Source organism: Calonectris borealis, chromosome 10, assembly GCF_964195595.1.
Source record: "Calonectris borealis chromosome 10, bCalBor7.hap1.2, whole genome shotgun sequence".
Lineage (NCBI taxonomy): Eukaryota > Metazoa > Chordata > Aves > Procellariiformes > Procellariidae > Calonectris > Calonectris borealis.
The window spans coordinates 23,521,520-23,543,840 of NC_134321.1; the positions used below are offsets into that span (position 1 = coordinate 23,521,520).

At 43.7% G+C, this 22,321-nt stretch overlaps 1 protein-coding gene across 1 annotated transcript in view; it reads left to right on the plus strand.

Moving 5' to 3' along the window:
• Positions 1-22,321, plus strand: part of FBLN2 (fibulin 2) — a 107,592-nt gene that overhangs the window by 26,528 nt on the left and 58,743 nt on the right. Inside the window, exon 2 of the mRNA XM_075159433.1 lies at positions 1,512-2,973. Within this exon, the coding sequence (XP_075015534.1) occupies positions 1,593-2,973 (1,381 nt within the window). The 5' untranslated portion in view covers positions 1,512-1,592. The remainder of the gene's footprint in view (positions 1-1,511; positions 2,974-22,321) is intronic.

Genomic DNA, 22,321 nt, shown 5'->3' on the forward strand with positions numbered 1-22,321 from the left:
TTCCTTCAGTCAGTATCCTTTAGCACACTCAACTAATATACTCAAATTAGTAGTAGAAAACCTACATTTGTAAGAATCGTATCTCTGTACAACGTACTGAAGTAATTCAAATTCCAGGGCAGAACTGTGGAAATTCTTAGCACAGTTTGTCCGTATCTTATCAGAACAGGCACGCTTTTCCCACAGCCTGGCCGCTTTCCAGCAGTGCCGAAGCAGACTTGTTGGAAGCCCAGTTTGAATGGGAGAAGTAATCTTTCTGAATGGATTTTCTGGCAGGATTCCTGTTGCTTGTGTGTTTTATTGTTCTTGGTGATGTGACTACATTTTACGCCCTAGATAAATGTTTTAGGGTCTTTATTTTTTTGATGATGGAAGGGGTTCTGGAAAAATAATCAGATTGCTAATTCTATAAAATTCTATAGGCAAACATTTTTGTGTTTTAACTGCTTTTCCATGTTAATTGTGTACCTTTGAGCATGCTTTTGATATAAAGGACAACAGCTGATTTACTTTAACTCTTAAAGGTGGTCAAAGGATTTAATAATTAAAAAGCAAACAACTTACTTTTCCTCAATGCATTTTAACAAAGTGTTATTATGCCAATTCATTTCTATTTTTATATATATTTTTTTTTTTCTGTTCATAGTGTAGTAATTCCCTATAAAGTATCACGGGTGTTGTCAAAAATAAAAGAAGTGGTTGCCAATGGTGGCTTATCCTCAGTTGGTGTAAACATCCACTGCATATACAATTGTAACTCTAGCGAAGTCAGAGTCAATCCCTCTGTGCGCTACAGGCCTGCCGTGGAGCTGTGCCAACTTCTGTGAGCTGAGGATCTGGCCTCTAATATGTATTACAGGATAGCTAATATGATGTTTAACCACACAGTAACCGCAATATACAAAGAAGTTCTATTTTAGCACTGCTGGGGCAAAAAAAAACCCTGTTAATGCCAAAGACTGAAGTGCAAAAGATTGCTAAGTGGGGGAAGGAGGCAGAAAAAAACTCCTCTTATTTTGGGTTAATATGTGTACAGACAAATTCTCACGTCTCAAGGCTAAGTTTTGTCTAAGAAAGATCTTTAAGATTTGGGTATTTGTAATTAAAACATAAAGAATAATTATCTTAAACTTAGATCTGCAGAGGAAGAACTGTGTATTTATTTACTATCTGCCAAAAAATCTTTCTCTTTTTAGCTCGAAAGATTAACAAAAAGGCATTGAAATATAAAGGCCTTCCTTTTATTGAAATATATACACATTTTGTGAGCACGTTCAAAAGAGAACAGTCACAACCTTTTTTTCTCTCTCTTTCTTTCTTTTTCAAAATGGGAGTGGGGGGAAAGCATGCAACTCCAAACTTAGTGCCTACAATGCTTGGAAGACATTATGATTAATTTTGTACTTAGGTTTCCAGATGTTGGATTTTGTCCCAACTTTTAAAGACCTCTAATGTTTAACAGGATATGTGCTGAGTATAGTCTTTAACAGAGTTTTCTTTCATAACTCTAGGATCTATGAGAAAAGGTAACTCGGGGAAAACACTGCAGATTTGGAGCTGAATCTACAGCCTTCTAGGGAAAAAAATATTAAATGTGCAAGTTTGGACTGGAGCTGTATTTCTTTGGGAAGACTATGGATAGGTACCAGAGCTGGCAGCAGAGCTGTTTGAATGCCATCCTCTTTGTGCTGCTGTGGACCAGCATTTCCCATGCACAGAGGGACTGCACGGGCGCGGAGTGCCAGCCCCTGGACAACTGCATCGAGGACGTGCTGGAGCCTGGCGAGTGCTGTGCCACATGTCTGCAGCACGGCTGCACGTGCGAAGGCTATCAGTACTACGACTGCGTCAACGTGGGCTTTATCAACGGCAAAGTACCCGAAGGGCAGTCTTACTTCGTGGACTTTGGAAGCACTGAGTGCTCGTGCCCCAAGGGAGGAGGCAAGATCAGCTGCCAGTTCATGCTGTGCCCAGAGCTGCCCCCAAACTGCATCGATGCGGTGGTGCCAGCTGACGGGTGTCCTCAGTGTGGGAGAATAGGTTGCCTCCACGAGGGCCAGAAGTATGTAGCGGGGCACACCTTCCACATGCCCCCCTGCAAGGTTTGCCATTGCCCCAACGCTGGTGGTGAGCTGATGTGCTACCAGCTTCCAGACTGTAACACGTTCGCCTTAAACACTGCCAGTCCAATAGATGCTGAAGATAGCGAACCAGAGAGGCACTACGACGATCCGTACAGCTACGATCAGGAGGCACCAGAAGGAGACAACACCCAGGTGGAGTCTCCAAAAAAATACAGGAGTTATTCGTCCCACCTAGAGCAAGAGAGCATCAGCCAAGAGCAAAGCGAGGATTATGACTACCTACCAGCCAGCATTGCTCCTTCAGCTTTGGCTCCAGCCGATCAGTACACCGAGGAAACGGCTGCGCCACTCACCACACCAGTGCCTAAGGTCCCCTCTGAAGTTCGCAGTGCCACAGAAAGAAGTGAGCGAAAGAGGGTGCCCCGCACCACTGCAGCATCCCTCCAGCAAGTGACACATAAGGAAGTGCCAGAAACCACCAGTGCTCCTCTGGAGCACACAACGGCCACCACTGAGACACCCAAGCACCTGGAGGAACTGGAGAGGAGACCAAAGGGGAAGCAAGGAGACAAAGAGAGGCATGAGCAAGAAAGAGCCCCCCACTCTAAAATGAAAAAGCATGCCAGAAAAGAAGACCTAGGGAACAGCATGTATCTAGGCTTGAAAGAGGTGAATTTAACAGAGACAAGTTGGTCAAAATCTTCCCATGAAACGCATGAGGGAAATGCTTTCCCCAAGGTAAAGTTCAGTGCAACAACCTCTCCTCCTGTTGCTCTAAAGGAAGACCGTAGTCAGTCATCCCAAAAGCAGTCACAGACGCTTTATCGTTACCATCCCGAGGAAGATGGGGACCCCAACTCTATTCACGCTAACCCCAGGTTACCAGAAGGTAAGAACTACTTCCAGTGTAGCTGTCTAGAGAACATTTACTCATAATAACGTTGGTGCATATCCACTGTTCTTTTCCTCTTACTGCTCCACATGGGCATGAAATCAAGCAAACCTCCGGTTACCTTCTTCCATCTCTTTCAGAAGATGGCTTGTGTTTCGTTTGACATAATAGATACCATTTCACTATTGCCTACCTTGCTTTGATTTTGCAGACTCTGGATGGTGTTGTCTGGTATTTTAACTTTATTTCAGATGATGATTTGTTAAACTCCGACCTCTTCCTTCCATTACTTGCTTTTAATTTCTAATGTGATGTTAGAGAAACATCTTACTCTACACAAAAGGATTTAATTAGTTATCTGCTTGGATCCTCCAGTTACCAACTGAATGTAATTTTTTGCTGGGGAGGAAGTGAAACAGTTGCGCTTCTACTACGAAAATATTTACAGCACTTGTTGTAATATTTATCCTATGGTTGAAAGGCTATCTAAGCTCGTTAGTACAAGAACTTGATAGATACACTCAAATACCCCTGAGGACTAGTAGGGACAAAAAGAACTGCCTCTTGCTTTGTGTTTTTTGGGGGCTGGAAGTTTATGATGTTTATGATCAACTGTGGCAAGTGGATGTATTTCCTCTCTGCCTCTGGATTCCTCTTGACATCTGCAGTGAATGTTGATTATATGCTTTTTGCAATGCTCATTACTGTAATGAATGCAAACTTCATCGCTATAAATTAGCACATATACAGCTCATATTTCCAATTCATTTTTCATCAAATCAAGAGTAATATCTCCTTTTTCAAGATGTGGCACAAAATGTTCTCATGAGACTCAGATGTATAATACTTGCAGTCTGAGTAGAGAATACTGATTACTCCCTAGACAGTGATATTTCTTCCTGGGTTATCTAGGTAGCCCTTAAACATCCTGAGCTGCCTAGTCCATCTACTCAAGAAGTTTAAGGGCGACAGGAGGAGAGCAGATTTGGAGCTGAGACTCTAGGTCCCAACACAAACAGCACCTCATGACGGTTTACCAAACAAAAGATGTGCAAGGTCCATGAATGGAGATGGTAGCCTCTTTCTTTTTCTTTCACTTCCACTTATGTTTTTATTGTAATTGTTGACCTCATAATTAGTGATAGCAGCTATAATCCGAGTCAGACCTTGACTTCTTGATTTCATCAAAACAATGCTCTAGAAACCAGTCTTGCCTGAAGAACTTCACAGCATTGTAGGAGTGCACCAGGCAGCAGTGTTGGAACACAATGCCTTGAAATGAGAAAACATTAGCTGAGCACACATACCATCCAGAGGAATGCCATTAGGAGGTATAGACTTTCAAAAGTAATTTAATAATAGATAGTTAATGTGCTCCAAGCCTTACCTCTGTGCTACCTTCTCTTCGCGGATGCCTGTTGTATTTTACTTCTGCTCCTTTTGTTACGTGAAAGACGAATCAAACAGGGGTGATTGGCTGATTATCCTAGGTGAGTAGTGAGCTGATTCCAGCCTTCCAGTTTGTGTAACCTGAATAAGAGCATCTGTTCCTAACACCTTCATCTGCTCTGTGCAAATGCAAGTGGCAAAAAGCATCTGTCTACATGGTGCACTGAGTTCATTTGTAGGCAGATTTTACCCTGCTTAGTATTACCATGCAGCTTAAGCACAAAGCTCTTCCCTTATATTTGTTGCAGCCTACCACAAAATCTGATCTGAGCTGTGCATGCAGGCTGTACATAATACGTGGGTCTGAGTTAGGACTAATACGCAATAACCTGTTTTCTGATGTAACTTAAAAACAATCTATTTAAAATTAAATTGCCTTTTTTTTTCTCTCAGAAAGGAAAGATGGGTGGACCATCCTGAAATTTTCAATGAGAGGGTTTAAGAAAGCCTATTGGGGTGAAAGTGTTTAGCAGCAGAGCTAACTTCTACATTTTAGAGCCTTCTTGGGTGATTTCCAGTCTGTGATTCCTGGGAACTGCTTGGCTGAGACCGGTCTGGTTGGGATCTGGATTAGGTTGGGATGCCTGTTGGATAGGAGCAAAACGTGATGGATGTCATGTCAGACATGAATTGTCTAGCCTACAGAAGCAGGCTTGGAAATCACTGGATGCCATTTTTGCCTTAGCTGAGATATATATGTATATAATTTCATTTAATATTGTAGAAGTAGAAATGAAAATAAATAGCCCTTGGGAGCACAGCACTCCCTGTTTGGCTGTAGACAATGCAGCTCTGAGGCTGCTGGTTCTCTGGCCCATGGAGTTGCTGCACGTCCTGGGAGTGAGCACCAGTGTCGTTGCACCATGTGCATCACCCTGCAGCCGCTGGCAAGTGGGGCCCGGCCAGGCAGCCCCTGCCCCCCGTCCGCTCCACCATTCCCATTAGGAATAGTTGGTGGAAGCATATCTGTACAGGCTGTAAAAGAACTACAGAACGTTCTCCAAAAATCAGGAATCTCCCTTGACATGGCTAGCGCCAGCGCTCATGCCTAGGGACTGCTGTATTTTCACTTGTTTTGTTGTTTTAATTGATGTGGTTGTGACTCATCTGAGTAGATCCATATGTTTCAAGTAATAAAACACATATATCTTCTGTCTCTTTGGTGACTCCTGAGGCAGTGATAGAGGGTGAGTGAAGATATTAGTCAGACTTGAAAGAAAAATTAATTTTGCCTTCAGATAGAAAATGAAAACATGAATTTTGTACGTGTATTTCCAACTATAAAATGGCATAATCTACCAGAATTGCCAAATAACTTCTTTCCTCCCCTGAAGAATCAGCAGTATGATGTAAACTGCACCAATCCCCTAATTTTTAAAACCTGCGAGGCCATTTCGCTGTTTCCTAATGGGGCTGCCACTCTCGCAGCGGGGTGGTGCTGCACCTCGGGGTGCCGTTGGGCTTCTCCTCCGAGCGAGCACATGGGCGGCCCCGAGACAGTGTTCAGGTGCTGTCCAGCTCCTCGGGGTGCGATGTGAGCCAGCCCTCATGCAGGCACAGAGTCGCCCACGTCCCAAAACAAGTAGGCGCTCCCAGGCCACCGGCCGCACCCTGCCCTGCCGATGGGCTCCCAGAAGCAGCGAGCGCAGATTTTGTTCGACCAGCTCTCAGCAGGGTGCTGTGGGGTGCAGAGGCCACTGCTCACAGCTCGGGGAGGGGGCTGTGGCTGCTGCGAATGCTGTGTGATTGCAGAGGGTCGCAGAGCGCAGGGAAGATGCAGCCCGAGGGGCTGGAAATGGCTGTGCCTTCCCAGCAGTGGCCGCCTCAGAGGAGGGCTGGGTCAGGGGGTTGTTTGGGGTTTTTGCACTGAATTGAATTTTCCTGTTGTTCTCATCAGTCTCTGTATGGGGATGGGTTTTCTTTATTTTGGGTTTTTCCCTCCTTGAAATCATCAATACGGTTATTAACATTTCCTCTTAATCGCTTTTTTTCTGGAAACATACATTTGTTTAGGTTCCCGAGTCACCGAGAGATACATTTTTGTGACTGAGGGACATTCTAGGTTTTTGGTTGTGGTTTTTTTTCCTTTCTTTTTCTCCAGAGCTTAGAAAAGTATAGGAGGCTCCACAGAAACATTTGCTGCCACTAAAAATTCAGCCCAAGTTAGATGGCTGTTGCATTTGTTCTTCCTATTAGCTGTATCCTGGCACCAGAACTCAGCTGTGGTTGGATCCCTGATGCCTTTGGTTACAAACTTGGCTTCATTACTTATATTTTATGTATCTTACTTTGGTTTTATATGTAGCTGAGTTTTCATCTCCCAAATCTCTGATGGCTCATATGTAATCTAATGGTGGAAACAACGTGGAGTACTTTGGTGCTTAGGAAAGGTTAATTTTGTGTTTCGATTCTCTTTCTGCTTTTGCACTCCGTTTTTCATCTGTGTTTCAGTACGACTCTGTGAGGCTGGCACGCGCTGCTCCCCTTCTCGCGGACACGCGGGTTGGTCCCCGGGAGAGGCGCCGTCCCTGGCGAGGCCGCCCGGGGGTGTGTGCTGGGCTCTGCCGGCCCGGGGACGGAAATAACGCCGCGTCTAAAAAGCTGCTGTTGTTGGACACAAGCGTATACAACGAGATGTGACATTGTACTGTATTTCGCATCAGCCAGCTAAGATGATCTATTTAGTGTCTTCACTCAGGGACTCCAGTGAATTGCCATTTGTTTCAGGAATTTTTTCCCCTCTCCTTTTTTGGCTGCTCTGAGCTTTTCTGGACCAGCCGTTTTGCTGATTATCCGGGTGCTGTGTGAGGTCAGGCCCTCACTGCTGGCTCCCTGGGCCGGCAGCAGCACTCGCGGCCCCCAGGGAGGATGCGGGTGCTGCTGCCATCACAGAAACGGGCCCCGTTGCAAACCCACTGGTAAAACGGTGACTTTGGGGAGCTGGTTTCTCCATTTGCAAGGTGGGAAGCACAGCAGCAGCTCTGCAGGGCTGTGTGAGCCCAGTGGCTGCTTTCCTGCCTCTGGCGGGGGCGGCCGCTGCTGCCCAGGGGTTTCCGCCAGCCTGTGCTCTGTGCCGGCCCGTAGCACTCCCCGCTGTGAAACGTTTGTCTTCTACTCCGTGTGTGAGTGCGCTTGTCATAGATCCTGAATAGAGACTAAGGGACAACTTTCTTCAGCAACATACAGACCTATTGAAGTTTCTGTGGCAAATGCTAATTACTCCATTCCTAAAGGAGCTGTAAGTGTAAAGTAGAGGTAATTACTCAGCTGAGAAAGTGTAAATTAAGTACTTTCACCAAGGGAAGGGATGAGATTGATGGAGACTATTCTCTTTATACAGTCTCTTTCCAAACATTGATCTTATCCTGTCACTTACTGCAAGAGCAGCAAACAGAGGGAGTTTTAATTTCTATATTTCCTCTTTCCTCATCTTAAAAATGCCCTGAACAGGGGAGGGTTGAATAAAACATCTTTAAAGATTTTACTGTAAAGTTTTGTTATGATTTTCCCACTTTTTTGCATTTCCCTATGCTCTGCCAATAGAGTGCTGTTTCTTGGATAAATGTAACTCAGGTAGCAAACAGCCTCATTGTGAATGTTTTATGATTTGCATTCTGGTTTTGGCAGGCTGAATAGCAATTTTTGTCTAGCTGGAACCATTGTGTTTCAGAATGGAGGTGTTTTACCACGTAAAGTCATCCACAACTGGTGATTTTTTTTTTTTATCATGGTCGTCTTTAGAGATAAGGATAATTGCTCTCCAGCTGAAGTAAATTGCACCAAGTAAATATTTGCAAGCCAAGATCGGTGGATGCGAGAATGGGATTTATTGCATGTGAATCCTGATCAGGTAGGAGGTACTTGGGAGGCTCTCACGTAACTTCTAAGGATGTAGCTGAGATTTCAAGCAACCCATCTGCTGCACATTTGCTGATATTGAGGCTTGTGAAGAAAGACGACCTTGAATTTCTGAACTGAGGACAAATGAGATCCATAAAGCAGACCTGCAGTGAGGGTTTCTGAGGTGTTCCCTGAGCACACCGACCCTTCGTCCCTCCTGCTGCCGACATAAAATGCACTGGAGGTGGGCGAACGCTATGGATGGTGCTTCAGAAACACAAACTCTATTTGCAATTACGTTGTATTTTTTGGTATCAGTGAAGTGTTCTTTCACATTTATCTGAATTACCTCGGGCTTAATCCTATGCTGTCTACTTTGTCCCAGTTCTCTCTGCAACAGGAAGAAATCAGCTTTGACCCCTCAAAGTAGGATAACTGAGGAGTAAAAATAAACCTCAGGAGAGTGGGGTGCGGGGAGAAAAAGCCTCTGGGCCAGCAAGTGTGAATCAGCATGAACTACATCCCCAGGTGACAGCATTCAGTTGTCTCTTTGGTAGCTAAAGTTCTGAGATAGTAAGGTTATAGAGGAAGATAGTGTGAATGGGTATAAGGCAGGCTGGGATACATACAGAAAGAGAAAGACTAAAATACTACAAAATTCGGAAGTGTTTTAAGAGAGAACCGCAAAATTGATCTATCTGTTCTGCCAAAAATGGCACTCATACTAGTTTAGGAGGAAAAAGAAAAAATGCAACCATTTCCTAATTAAAAAATGCCATGTATGGTATGTGGGGGGCTGATCCTCGCATGGCTTCTACTGCACAACCTCTTCCTAGACCCCTTCCCTTGCTCACCTCAGTGCTGTGACCCCAGGCCCATGGCCAGGGGCTGCCACCCCCTCCTTGTCCAGCTCCACTGGCCTGGCTGGTGCTGAAGCTGTGAGCAGCCCGCTCAGGGACCTTTCGGATTTGGGCTGCTGGGCCACTGCCAACCGGCCCTGCTGACAGTGGACCTGTCATTTCGAGTTCCTGCTCGAGCGGAGCCCTGCGGGATGAAGCACGGCTAGGTGTGCCCCCTGCACGCAGGGTTTGGAAGGAAACCTGCCCGAGGTGCAGTAGTCACCACAGTTGTGTTTCTCTGTCTTTATTTGTCTTCCTTCCAATATCTAAAAGCATAAGTAGGGGCTGAGGTTGGACAGCAAGATGTGCTTGGGCTGGGCCTCCTTGGCTCTTGGATGGCTTGGGCTGGGATGGGCCCCCTTGGCTCTTGGATGGCTTGGGCTGGGATGGGCCCCCTTGGCACTTGGATGGCTTGGGCTGGGATGGGCCCCCTTGGCACTTGGATGGCTTGGGCTGAGATGGGCCCCCTTGGCACTTTCCGTTTTAACAAGACCAGTAATTTCAAGTGTGTGTGCGCTGAACACTGCTTGTGGTATAAATTTGTAAGCAAAGGGTGCAAGGAAAACCAAAGCCTGCCCCAGCAACATGGAGGAGTGTATTCAGACTAATTGTTTGCAGACTCTGAAATAAACAGTAGCCAAAAGTATCAGATCTCCAGGCACTGGACTGCCAGATGTGGCCTGGCTTTCTGTTTCCAAAGCTCTTGCTTTCAGTGAATGCAGCATTAGGCCTCTGTCAGGTGCTTTGAATAGCCCCACTTGAGGAATCTGAGCACGGATCTAGCTGATCTAGCCTGCCAGCCTAGGCATGTAGGCAGCAGCTGGATTTTGAGTATCCAGACTTGCCCTACCCAGGAGCATACTTTTGGGGTCAGTGTTGATGGTTTGGTGTTTGTGTCTAGATGATCCCTCTGGACATGTTGCTGCATGACTGCTGCTTGCCTGTTTGTGTTCTGGGAACTGGTATGGTCAGACCACTGCTGCTAGTCTTCCAGCTGGCTGGGCTTCAGTGTGCCTCTTAAAGCTGCGGGCTCTGAATTTGGAGCATTATTCTTTCTTTGCAAGAATCTCCCTGGTGAGCCCAAGCCCTCCGCACCGCAGACCTTGTTCCATTCATCATGTGCATCTCCTTGCTAAAATGGAGATCCTAATCAAAGGTCATGAGCTCCTGGTTAGCAATACTTTTGTGTTAGCCTTTTATGGTGCTGTTTTGGTCCTTAACTCTTACAGAGTATTTTAAGTGGTAGCTGTATATTGAACCGGAAACTCATGATCTTTAGTTAGAGAAAATAGTTTAGAGGATCTTTTCTTAAAGATGTGAAGATCTGTGAGTGGTGCAAGCACAAACCTGGTATGCAGAATGCTTTACTAAAACTGTCTGCATAACCTGTTACAGTGTTGTGGTTTAACCCCAGTCAGCAACCAAGCACCACACAGCCGCTCGCTCACCCTGCCCCCACCTGGTGGGATGGGGGAGAGAATCTGAAGAGCAAAAGTAAGAAAACTAATGGGTCAAGATAAGAGAAGTTTAATAATTGAAATAAAATTAAATATAATAATAATAAATTGTGATGAAAAGGAAAACAATGAGAGAGAGAGAGGAACAAAACCCAGGAAAAACAAGTGATGCAACCGCTCACCACCCGCTGACCGATGCCCAGCCAGTCACCGGGGCTGCTCACTGGCCAGCTGCCACCAGTTTATATACTGAGCATGACGTCATATGGTATGGAATACCCCTTTGGCCAGTTTGGATCAGCTGTGCTGGCTGTGCCCCCTCCCAGCTTCTTGTGCACCTGGCAGAGCATGGGAAGCTGAAAAGTCCTTGACTTAGTGTAAGCACTGCTTAGCAACAACTAAAACATCAGTGTGTTATCAACATTATTCTCATACTAAATCCAGACCACAGCACTATACCAGCACTAGGAAGAAAATTAACTCTATCCCAGCCAAAACCAGGACACAGTCAGATGTATGCAGATTTTTAAGAGCCTAAACACCTTACAGCAATGTCTCGAGGTCTTTTCTTTTTAAACCCCAGCACCTGCCAATCTAGTAATTAGAGATGTTTGAGAAGGTGGCTCTCTGTCTTCATGAGTTACCCATAAAATGAAGATAACAGCTCCTCACTTCAGTGTGATCTTATGGATAAGGCTATGAATCACTGGGAACCATGGCAAGCAGGTACAATGTGCAGTACAAAGTACAAGGTGGGACAAGCATGTATGTTCCTTCAGATCTTGCTAGTCCTGTCTTCATTAAATATACTCTGAAGGGCAAGGTCTTTTTCCCAGCATCTGGAGCGATGATATGGTGTAGTCAGATTTCCCATCCACTGATAGTGCATTTTATACACTGAGTTCTTTTTGCTGCAGCACAAGGACTATTACTCACGCAGTTGGCTGGAGCAGTTTTTATAAGGAAATTCACTGTGTTAAGTGTTGGCACCAAGGGGAGGTGCAGAGAATGTTTGAAGAAAAAGTGAAACAGGATGAAAAATTCACACCTGGCTGGGGAATATATATTGGCAGGATCGGTATCCCATCCTGCCCTGGAGGAGCGCGGCACTCCTGGCACTGCTGGCGCTGGCACAAGCCCAAAAGGCAGTGTCTGCGTGGGACAGGTTTTCCACAGTGACACTGAATGTGGACCAGTGTTTTCAGATATCTTAACTTCATGAGATTTCGTTACCAAGATAGTTTAAATCTCATATGTTGTAATAATAAATTCAACTGGAGTTGAGCACCTAACCTATGATGGCATCAAAATACTTTTGGAAACCCATCCCGTGTACCTATTTTGTAGAGGTAAACATCATCATTTGTGAAAAGTTAGCTCCATCCACGGTTTGCAACAAGAACATTTGATCTCAATTCTGAAATTAAAACATGGAGACAAACTATGGAAATAAGATGGGAGTTTTCTTGTACAAATTAATTAACCACTTGAAAAGACAAGGCTGTTGGGCTCACCACGTTTCTCAAAGGGACTGCATTTGCTGGTTATTTATAGTACGTATCTCAGAGTATTTTTTTTGTATGCATGTTTGATATTTCTTCAGAAAACAGAATTTAAATGAGACTTCTTTGCAGTGGTGTTTGTACTATTCTAATCGATCACTGAGGAATTAAAACCGACCCTGAATATAGCTCCTTGTTAGAGAAAAGCAAATATAAGTAGTAATTTCTGATCCAAATTTTGTGAGACAATAACCTTTTGAACAGTTTCAAATATGTAGGCCAAATAAACGTAGCTTTCTAGCATATGCTTACTCATGAAAGGATTTGTAATTTCATTACCCTGGGCCTCACAGCGAGCAATATCTCTTACCTCTTAGGGATTCTTAGGTAACAAGCCAGCAGTAATTGGAATTTTATAAAGATCCCTTTATGTGTGAGCAGGTTTTATGTTTTATTGACTATTCCCAGTCTGTCTATGCTGTGCCCGAGATGACCAATTCTCTTCCAAAGCCACCAAAAAGTCCTAACAGCCATCCCAAAGCACTGGTGTTGTTGGCGCTAAGCCAAAGTCTGAGGGAGGGATAGGGGAAAAAAGTAATTGTGCTATCTTTAGGACCAGCAAAGCTCCGCTGCAGGTTTTCCCCTTTCCTGCCTCTGCCTGGGGGGCCGGGGAGCTGCAATGCCCCCCGGAGCCACTTGTCTTTGCTCTGACACTACCTGTGGAGTGGCTGTGACTCACCAAGCACGTTGCCGTGAACGAATTTGTAAGCAGCAACGTTACAGAGCCTCTGGGTCTGCAATTGTTCGCTGCCTGGTGGAATTACTGGGTTTTACTCCATCACTGGGGCGCGCTGATGGTGATGGAGTACCTAATTAGGTGGCAGCGGTTGCTAACGCGGGCGCTCTGGGGTGTTAGGAGGCAGCTGCGCCCTGCAGACAGCCTGGGGAGCACGGGGGGCTCGGGCTAATGGGGGTGCGTGGGCAGCATGCTGAGGCTGCGCGTGCACAGCTGCCTTGCCTGCCTCTCTCACACAGCCTGGTCATGCTGTGTGCGGTTCTGGCTGGAACTTATTCAACTCCTTCGTACACCAAAAAAGGAGCAATTTAGAAAACCCACCTAGAAGAATAATTCCTTCTCCCTTGTTGTTATGAGTGCTTTTGTGTTGCTGTTGTGAACCATAGGGATGCTGATCGCATTCAAAAGGGCTCAGAGTTGTTTGCCCATAGTTTTGAATTACCAAGTACTAAAACAAATGTTCATGGCTCCAACAACTCTGGGTTTAAAACCTTTTAACAGTATAAACAGGTGCATGGAAGGGGAGGATTTGCATGAGTAACTTTTAAAAGATGTTATGAAAGCTGATGCTTTTGTGATGCTCTGTGTATAATACATCTCTTAAAAATAATGAAAATCATCAAATGAAACCTCGTAGCCTTACTGTTACCATTCATAGAGCAAGTTACTGCTTGCACCTCCAGTGACCGGTACTGCAAAAGTAATAGGTTTGTATACAGCGTTGTACGCCTTTCCACTGAGGTTATTTGAATTGGGTACATGAGTATGTCTCAAGGATAAGTAAGGTAAGTGCTTAGGATAAGCTTTATTTCGTATGAGGTCACTATGTAGAAATTTTATTTCAAGAAGCAGATTTTGCATCTTTTCTCCTGTGTTAGCCATCTGTGCTGCACCTTTACCTTCCCTGCTTTTTTTGGCTGTCACTGGACTTCATTGTGGATTTTCCCCCTCCTCATTTGCTGTGTGTCTCCTCCTCCACTTCCTGTAGCCCTCGAGGAGCCAACTTTTGTGGCTTTGCAATTAAGGAAGTGTTTCCTTTCATCTGAAGTCAGGACTCTGGGGCATGCTGATAGCTGCAGGTTGGAGGTGGAGTGGCAGCCCCTGACTGCTGCAATGGCTGTGGGTGGCTGCAGCCCAGCGTGGGGTCTTTGCAGCCCAGCACGGGGTCTTTGTGGCCCAGCACAGGGACTGTGCAGCCTGGCGTCAGCCACCAGACATTGGGGACCAGTACAAGAACTCTTCTGGGAGAGCTGCAGGAAAGAAATGGAGGAAGTCATGCCTCCAGTGGTGTTAGGGAAGTCAACAGGTTACCAAAAACCAAATAAACTGAAAAGGCATGTAGGTGCTCAGTGCAGGGTCATCAGTAAGCACTGTCGAAAAGGCACAGAAGAATACCAGATGGGAAAAAATGGCATTTGCCATGGATATCATACATAGTCCAAGAAATTTAATGCCAATTTTACGCAATATATTCTGGTCTTAGTATGTCACTGAGATGCTTTTGGTGTATGTTTTTGAGTAATAAGCTCAATAGCACTGTGTGAGGGCTACAGTCTGGCATTGAGCTGTAATGGCACTCACCTCCTCCTTATATTCATTGTGAGCAACAACATCAGCTGTATTTGGAGCAGGGGAGCTGGAGTTTGACTGGAGCTGGCTCATACGCAGGGAACAGAATTGAGAAGAAAATGAATGAGCTCTTGCAACAAGAACATCTGGCTATACTTCAGTTTCCTTTTCTTCTCACCTCTCACTATTTATATGTTAGTTTCTGTCTGAGTTTTGAAAGACATTGTATGTGCTACTTACTGGAATCATTTTCTGAGCACAAGTTATATTCATTAATATTACAGAGTTATACATCTTGTATGAAGTGAAGCATCGAAAGTGCTTCTTGTATTCGTATTCTGATGGAGACATCCTACAGGGACTTAGGAAACAATTATATTTTGCTGTCAGTGGTTTGTAACATAGAATTTATTATACTTAATACCAAACCTACTGTGTGCCGATAGCACATGCCACATGCAAAAGAAATTCCAGAAACGCAAACCTTGCTTCAGTGGGGAACAGAATTTCCTGAAAAGCAAACACTGAAATGAAAAGCATGTCATCTTCTCCAGCTAGCTTAGCGGCGAAAGCGGATATACTTGTGTGCCTGATACAGGCGTTGTGTTTTAGGAGGACGGGTTTTGTAGAAAACTCGTGTTCAAACTTGTCTAGTTTGTCATTAAAAAAGTAAAGTTCATTACTGAAAACATATCTTTTTAATGAAAATGGAGCTTACTATATATAATGGTCATTCCTTATTACTCTTTCCATAAGGTTAAAGAGCTCTTTTGCATTGAACAAGCAGAATGGGAAACTTTCAGCTAGTTTAATGGTGTTTAAGGAGTCTTTTTTTTTTAATAACAATTCTGAGAAATCACTAGCAGGAGGACTTTTTAGATAAGAGTATTGAGTCAATCCGTTATTGGCATGGTGGCATGGAAAGCCTTACACCCACCCAACAAGTCTGCCAAATGCTGTCAGTATTTGGCTATCAAGCTTTCAGCTGGTGGCTATTTCTCTCTAAAGCTCAATTGTAATTCTTCAGCTACCTCTATAAAACATCTTGTTTATGGCCTATAAGAAGCTGAAGATTAGTATAGTTTTCCCTCTTATCCAAGAATTCTTCCTCTGCAATGTGCATTAATTTTCCTTGTGTTGGAATTGCCTTGCATGAAACTACTAGTTTTCATTTCCAGATTCAAAACTACAGTATTCTAGCCAAATGATTTTGTAAGAGATTTACTCTGAGGAACTGTTTTCATTGAAGATAACATGCACTTAAGTAATGTCTCGTGTAATAATGATAAAATTTGTACTTTTACTGGTTCTGGATCAAAGCTGATAAGCACTGTCTTAACTCATGGCATTGAAATAAAAAGAAAAGTATAGTAAACATCAGCAATGACTAGGTTTTACATTAGAAGGTTACATAAATGTTTAGTTTCAATCAGCTTGGATTGACTGCGGTCACAAGCAAATTGTGGTTTTGCTTGTGTCTTTAAGTGAGGTGGAAGATAAATATGGAGACTTTCCAAAGTCTCGTGCATTAGTCTCAGAAGTTTCGGTTGTTGAATTAAACTAATGAATGTGCTTTACATATGTTCTTGAAATACGGACTTTTGCCTTGCTTGGCCTATGGCCCCGGGAAGCAGTTTTCCTCGTAGTGTCTGCACTCTTTCTCCTCTGTACTTGGCCCCGGGGACAAGAGGAGCAGGTTTGTACTGTGGCATGACCGAGAATCCGTTGTGGGATAGGCAGGGACTGTCGCTGCCTTGGTATTAGGTGAAACTAACCAATTTAGATGAAAAAAGAGTTGTGTTACTGGTTTTCTTATTCTTGATGAATTTAACCAACTAGTTAAGATGAATAGGAGCTTTTGGAGTCATCCAGTTACATTTGCTTTTCGGTGTGAATAATTTGGTATGCTGAAAAATTCTGGCATGTGGCAGAGAGGCCAGCTTAGGCTTACTGTTTATGCTCACACTCCTGTACTAAGGTTAAATGAGTTTAACACTTTGGGGCTGAAACTAAGCATCCTTTAACCTTCAGTCCTGAGTCGCCATTCTCACTTTGGTGAGTGCCGACCGTGCAGAATGCCAGCACAGCCTGGCAGAGCGAGCAGCTCGTGTGTAGGGTAACGTCAGTGACTTCAAAGGTGGAACGCTTCATCAGCACTGCTGTTTGTCTGCACTCCTTTAAACTGTGGGATCGGACCTTTATTAGGTAATATTAAAGTCCCATTTTGGTATGGTGATCGGCTTTACACAGTCTCGACATCTGACCCTGATATTTCAGAGACATTGCTCACTGTTATTCAGCTTTTAAATGGAGTCAGTAACATTTCTTGAAAAAAGACTTTGAAGGTCAAATCCTGTCCTGTCAATGCCATATTAACCCCATTAGTTTCAGTAAGGTATACACTCATTTTAGCCATATTGCTTCCTCCTATATTACTTTAAAGTGGTAAATTACTTTAAAGGTCAACTGTTAAGCATTAGAAATTCTAAAAATTAAATGCTATCTTTAAGAAAGAACTCCTTACATCTCACATGAACTTACAACAGTTGGTCTCACTTCACAAGGCTTTCTTTGCAGTCACAAAAAACTTATTTGTTTGTCTTATATTTTTTGGTCAGACTCAAATTCCTGTCCCAGATCTTATGGTTAATTTATAGTAAACGAATACCTCATAAAACGTACGATCATTATACAAATACATTATTATAGCCATTTGTCTTTTTGTTTGTGAATTCCACAAATTGAATGTCTGGGTAACGGATGTTTATGGAGATGCAGTCGATAGCACTGACTGAGCCCAGGCACGACACAGTGCTGAGGGTCATGAATGAGCCGCTCTTCCCATGACAGGCAGGAAAGGGCTTGATGCCTACTAATGCGGCATCACAAACCACATTCCTTTAGAAAAAAAGAGCTGGTGTTGATCGACGAATATGCTTCATCCATCCATGCTCGTATAATAGAACCGAGATTCACACTGCTGTGTTTCAAATGCGACACAGAAAAGTCCAGACTCCCCCAGGGAGTTAATCATGCACCTGACCATAAGTGTGTGGATTATGGTCAGTTTTGTAGATGAATATAGCTCTATCATTCAGATATTAGAGAGAGACCAATTAATTCTTTTGCTACTCTATAAACCTAGAGTAATTGCACTATGTCCTAAATATGTTAATATGAGAATTGTCCTTGTGTACTGCCTTCATACTAGGTCAGGATACTGCTGTTCTTGCAGCAAATCTTGACTTTCTTTGGTGCAGTTGCAACACAGGTAGGCCCTGGTACTAGTGAAGAAATCTTCACAGCACTTCCGTATTTTATCTTCTTTAATGGCAAGAAACAAAAATATATATATGCTGCAAGATTAAGGAATTAGTCCATTTCCTGGAAGGCCAGAGGACCACACTGCTGAAATGGTGATTGATTCTATTCTCAAAGATGAACTAGAGAGGTTTTCTAAACCTGGCTTGTTTGTTTTGGCTGGCTGTTTGCTGCCACCTTGCTGAGATTTTTCTTTTGCTTCTTGAACCTGCTCCAGACTCTTCAGAACCTGAAAATTGCCAAAGCTGATGACAAGTAAGAAGGAGCAAGTGCTGGTGCAGTGCAAGGAGAATGCAAGCTGGCAACGGGTGTTAAAAGGACCGATATTTCTGGCATTGTAGCCCGTGGCAGGCTCAGTACCGTGGGTATGTGTTGCCCTATCTGTGCATTCTCCCAAGAACGGAAAGCAGATTATCTGCTTTCATAACCTGTCTCCTTCTCTCTGCTGCTCTGGTAGTGCTAGTGGTACAGTGCAGGTTTGTTCAGCAGTGCCTCTCATGGGACCAAAAAGGTAAAGTTCAGGCTTTATCTATGCCCTATCTTGATCTAATTAGGAGAAGATGCTACATGCGGGCTCCTGTGGACCAGTTTCAGGGCTTGTCTGTGTGTGCAGCTGGTGGAGAGTAAGGAGACGGCTGTACCGCATGTATAGATGTGCAGGCTGAGCTGGAGTGTAGAATTTAAAGTTGGTGTTCATTACAGAAATTACACACAGAGACCATGCAGGATGAATGCGTAAATACAGCCAACAGTGATGTACAGATTGTGTGTGACTGTGTTGGGTATCAAATGCCTTAAAAAAGGTGCAAAGTAACTTCCAGCTGTGTGCTGGGGAGCTGTGTGATAAGACTGGAAAATGCCTTTATCTTGTTTGCCCTCTTCTTTTCTTATTCCCTGGTAGTAAGACTTGGTTACTAACTTTCAAACTGCTGAGCAACTTTTAACTGCTTGTGTATACTTAAAAAACCACCTCGGTCTGACACTAAAATACTTCCTAACGTTCTCTGAATCAGTCTGTCAAGCAGGGGAGAGTTCAGTTCTGCCACAATTTATGTGATTGAAAACAGAAGTTTTGTAAGCAGGAGGTTATAGTGGCAAAATTACTCCACAGGTTTGCATGGTGCTGTAGGAATGCTTGCTAGCTCAATGTAAAGGCTTAGCATATAGACAGCTGGAAGCTTTCTTCATGTCCCTTAGAAGTGTAGTGCTGCAGAGAGCCCCACGGGTTTGGTAGCTGGAGGTCAAGCCATACTGCAAGGTATCCCTAGTGAAACAGGAAGCCTTTGCTGGGGTAACTGAGTTGAGCCCCAAGGCTCAGAAAATCCTCAAAGTAATGCAAAGTAGGTCCTGGTTTGCAAAACCAACACAAAACAGCAAATGTATTTCTAACTGTAGCTTGATAACAAGAATATGTAAACAGACTTCACCTGGTTTCACATTTAACGGCAACATTTCTCGCAGCTCAGACTTGCCTGGCTCTTTCTTCCATAACTGCCAGGTATGCATATTGATTAATTTGACAAATTTCTGCCTTTTGTAGCAAGTCATGTTCAGAACAAGGAAGAGTGAAAATCTAGTACGTGGTAAAGTTGCTCGTCAAGTGTTGTGCCACGCATGCATGTAAAGGAGACCAATAAACACTTTCCAGCACGGAAATGCATGCCTTGGACATCACCTACAAAATTAAGGAAGGAGTGCCAAATCCTGCAACATGTTTCAAATAATCTGATATTTGAGGTTATTTGTAAGGTTCCATCTCCTGGAGCCATGTGGCAGCCCAAAAACATCACCTTTCATTTAAAAGATTTAAAAAAAAAAGTAGGAGAGCCACACAGCCTTCCCTAAAGAGAAAAACTAAATCTCAAGTGTTTAAAAACAAACAAACAAAACCCACCCCACCTTGTAAATAGATAGCAAATTAAAAGAATTCAAACATGTACATGTTTCTGCTCAGCCCCCCTCGCAGTCCTTCCCCAGCCATCGTGCTCGGTGGGCAGTGTGGGGTGTGGTGGCAGGGGCCGTGGTGGGGTGGCCGCGAGCCCGGGGGGAGCCGTCTTTCCGAGCACCTCTCCTTGTGTGCACCTGGAGCACGTTCGTGGGAAGGTCACTGCAGCAATGAGGAACCGAAGAGGGGCCAGGCAAATTCGAAGTACGAGAGCCAATTTAAGACATTTCTCTTGCTGAGACCCGCAGAAATCACCGAAGAGGGAAAATGGAGCCTTGCTGAAATTTTCAGCAAGGGAAGGGAGATTAGCAGACAGGTATGTCCTACTTTGTCGCACACTGTGAGCTGTTAGAGGAGTGGGTGATGGGGTGGGCTTGGTATTTTTTCTATTTTACTTTCAACCTGGAGGCGGCTAAATAGGAATGGTTTAAAATAGTATCGTAGTTGCCATAGATACTTGTCTAAATTGAAAATAGAGGTCTGGACCAAGCTTTTAGTCTGTCCGCCAAAGCAAAACTTGGACCTGAGTGATGAAACCTGAGTGGGTTTGAGGAGTCACGCTGAAGCTTGCGTTGCCGCAGTCAGTGATTCAGCCACGCCGCAGAGGATGTGGATGTGTTTGACGTCACTGAGCAGCTCCAGCAAGGGTTCACGTAGGCCTGAGACTCTGGGAAGGGAAAAATCCTTCATGCTTCAAACATTTTCCTCCTTTTTTTGCCCCAGGAGGTCTGTAGAGCTCGGAAAAATGCCATGGAATGCTGCTTTCCTGGGACTGGGTTTGATTTTTATTTTTTAAATGTTACTGTGCAACAAAGCAGTATTTCAGCTGGATAAAAGCATCCTACTAAGGTAAATTCAGTTTATTTGTCCCAGGAATGTGTGGCAAATGTGCGTCTAATTACAGATAAGGCAACTAAGCCTTTCATCTTCTTTCAGTGAAAAAGAATCTGCAAATAAAGTGGAAAATGTTTTGGTGAAATGTATGAAGGTCTTTTTAAGGATTTGGTTATCGCAAATGAGCCCCACTTAAGGGAATTGGAAATGTTTCGCCCTATCCTTCTGCTTTGTGGGTGGCATTGGATGTATTGGGACAATTTCAGCTGACGCTGGAAATCCCTCACTTTGAGATAAAAATCTGTCGTTCTGCCTTTGGAGATTTCTAGTTTCATCTGTTCCTTTTTAGATGGGGAGGACAAATCAGTACTGGTCCGGTGAAGATGACGGAGATGCACAGAACACATCAGTTGTGTCTGGCCTGAGAAGTGCATACTTAATATTGTGTCATATTTCCTCTCCAATTTCTTGCTCAGTAGGTGGTAGAGAATTAGTGCTTAATTACTTGCAGGCTGTGGACAACAACCAGCCCCCTTAAACTGTTTACATTTCTGGATAAGGCTGGAGCTGAATGTTCTTTGTGGTTCAGTCTTTCTCTAAATCTATGGAAGACTTTATAGTGCTTGTTTATCTTTTATACCATATACTGGGATAAATGTTTGTTCCCAAAGAGCTTTTATCTATTAAAAAAACCCCATTCACCCACGTCTATATCACATTATGTATGATAAATCCGATTTATACCATTCAGCTTCCCAGCTTGTGAAAAGGCACAGTCTGTTGTTCAAGAGGCTTGTGCAATTGTGGGAGTTCATAACTGAGCAGAAAATCAGGTCCAAGTTTTAAAGGTGGAGCTGGAGTTCTAGACTTGCTTGGATACAAGGAATTACATCTAGCAAACATCACTTGAATAAAACATTAATTTCCCATTAAAAAACATTATGTTGCTCTGATAATTGTTCCTGTTTTGAGTAATCCTCATTTCCTGCATATCTCTGGTGACTCATCGCAGCAGAGATCTCATCCATTCTGCTTTGCAGATGCTCTCAAGCTGTCTATTCCCGATCTGACTCAGCTTCTTTATCATCAGCACCTTCTCTTGTTGCTATTGTGAAAATGTATGCCTCGCTAAGGACTTCGTTCTCCTTCCAGCTTAAAAATGACTGGCATTGCTGGCTACACTTTTAAATTAAACTCAAGTTTTAAGAAAGTTGTAGGTTAAAAATTCACATTTGATGTTTTCGGGTTGTCTCAAGTCTTGAATCTGCAGCTGAGAATCCCAGATTGCAAAAATGTATGCTTCTCTCAGTCCTTATCTCTATCTATAATGGGAACAAATCTTTCTTCCTTTCAGATTTTCTGTAAGTGGTTTGCCAGTGTAATAAATTCCCAACGTGATCTGTGCATTCTATAATTTCAATTAAATTTTACTTCAAGGGATTAAAAGAGATGCATGGTGCATGGGTCTGCATGTGCATGTCAGCTATTGCCTCTCTAACAAGGTTTGAGATTCTCTTACTGAAGTTTGTAGGTAAATACAAAGTTTTAAGAAAGGTAATTGGTGGATGGTGTACTAAGCAACAAAACCACAGGATTCAAAGAAATCCTTGTTGAATATACGGCTTAGAGGACTGGAATACTCTGAAGTGTTTTATGCCTCCATGCAGTACGTTCTAGCACATTTGAATTCAGAGCCCTCAGAGCTGTGGTACAGCTGCGGGCAAGTCTCACGC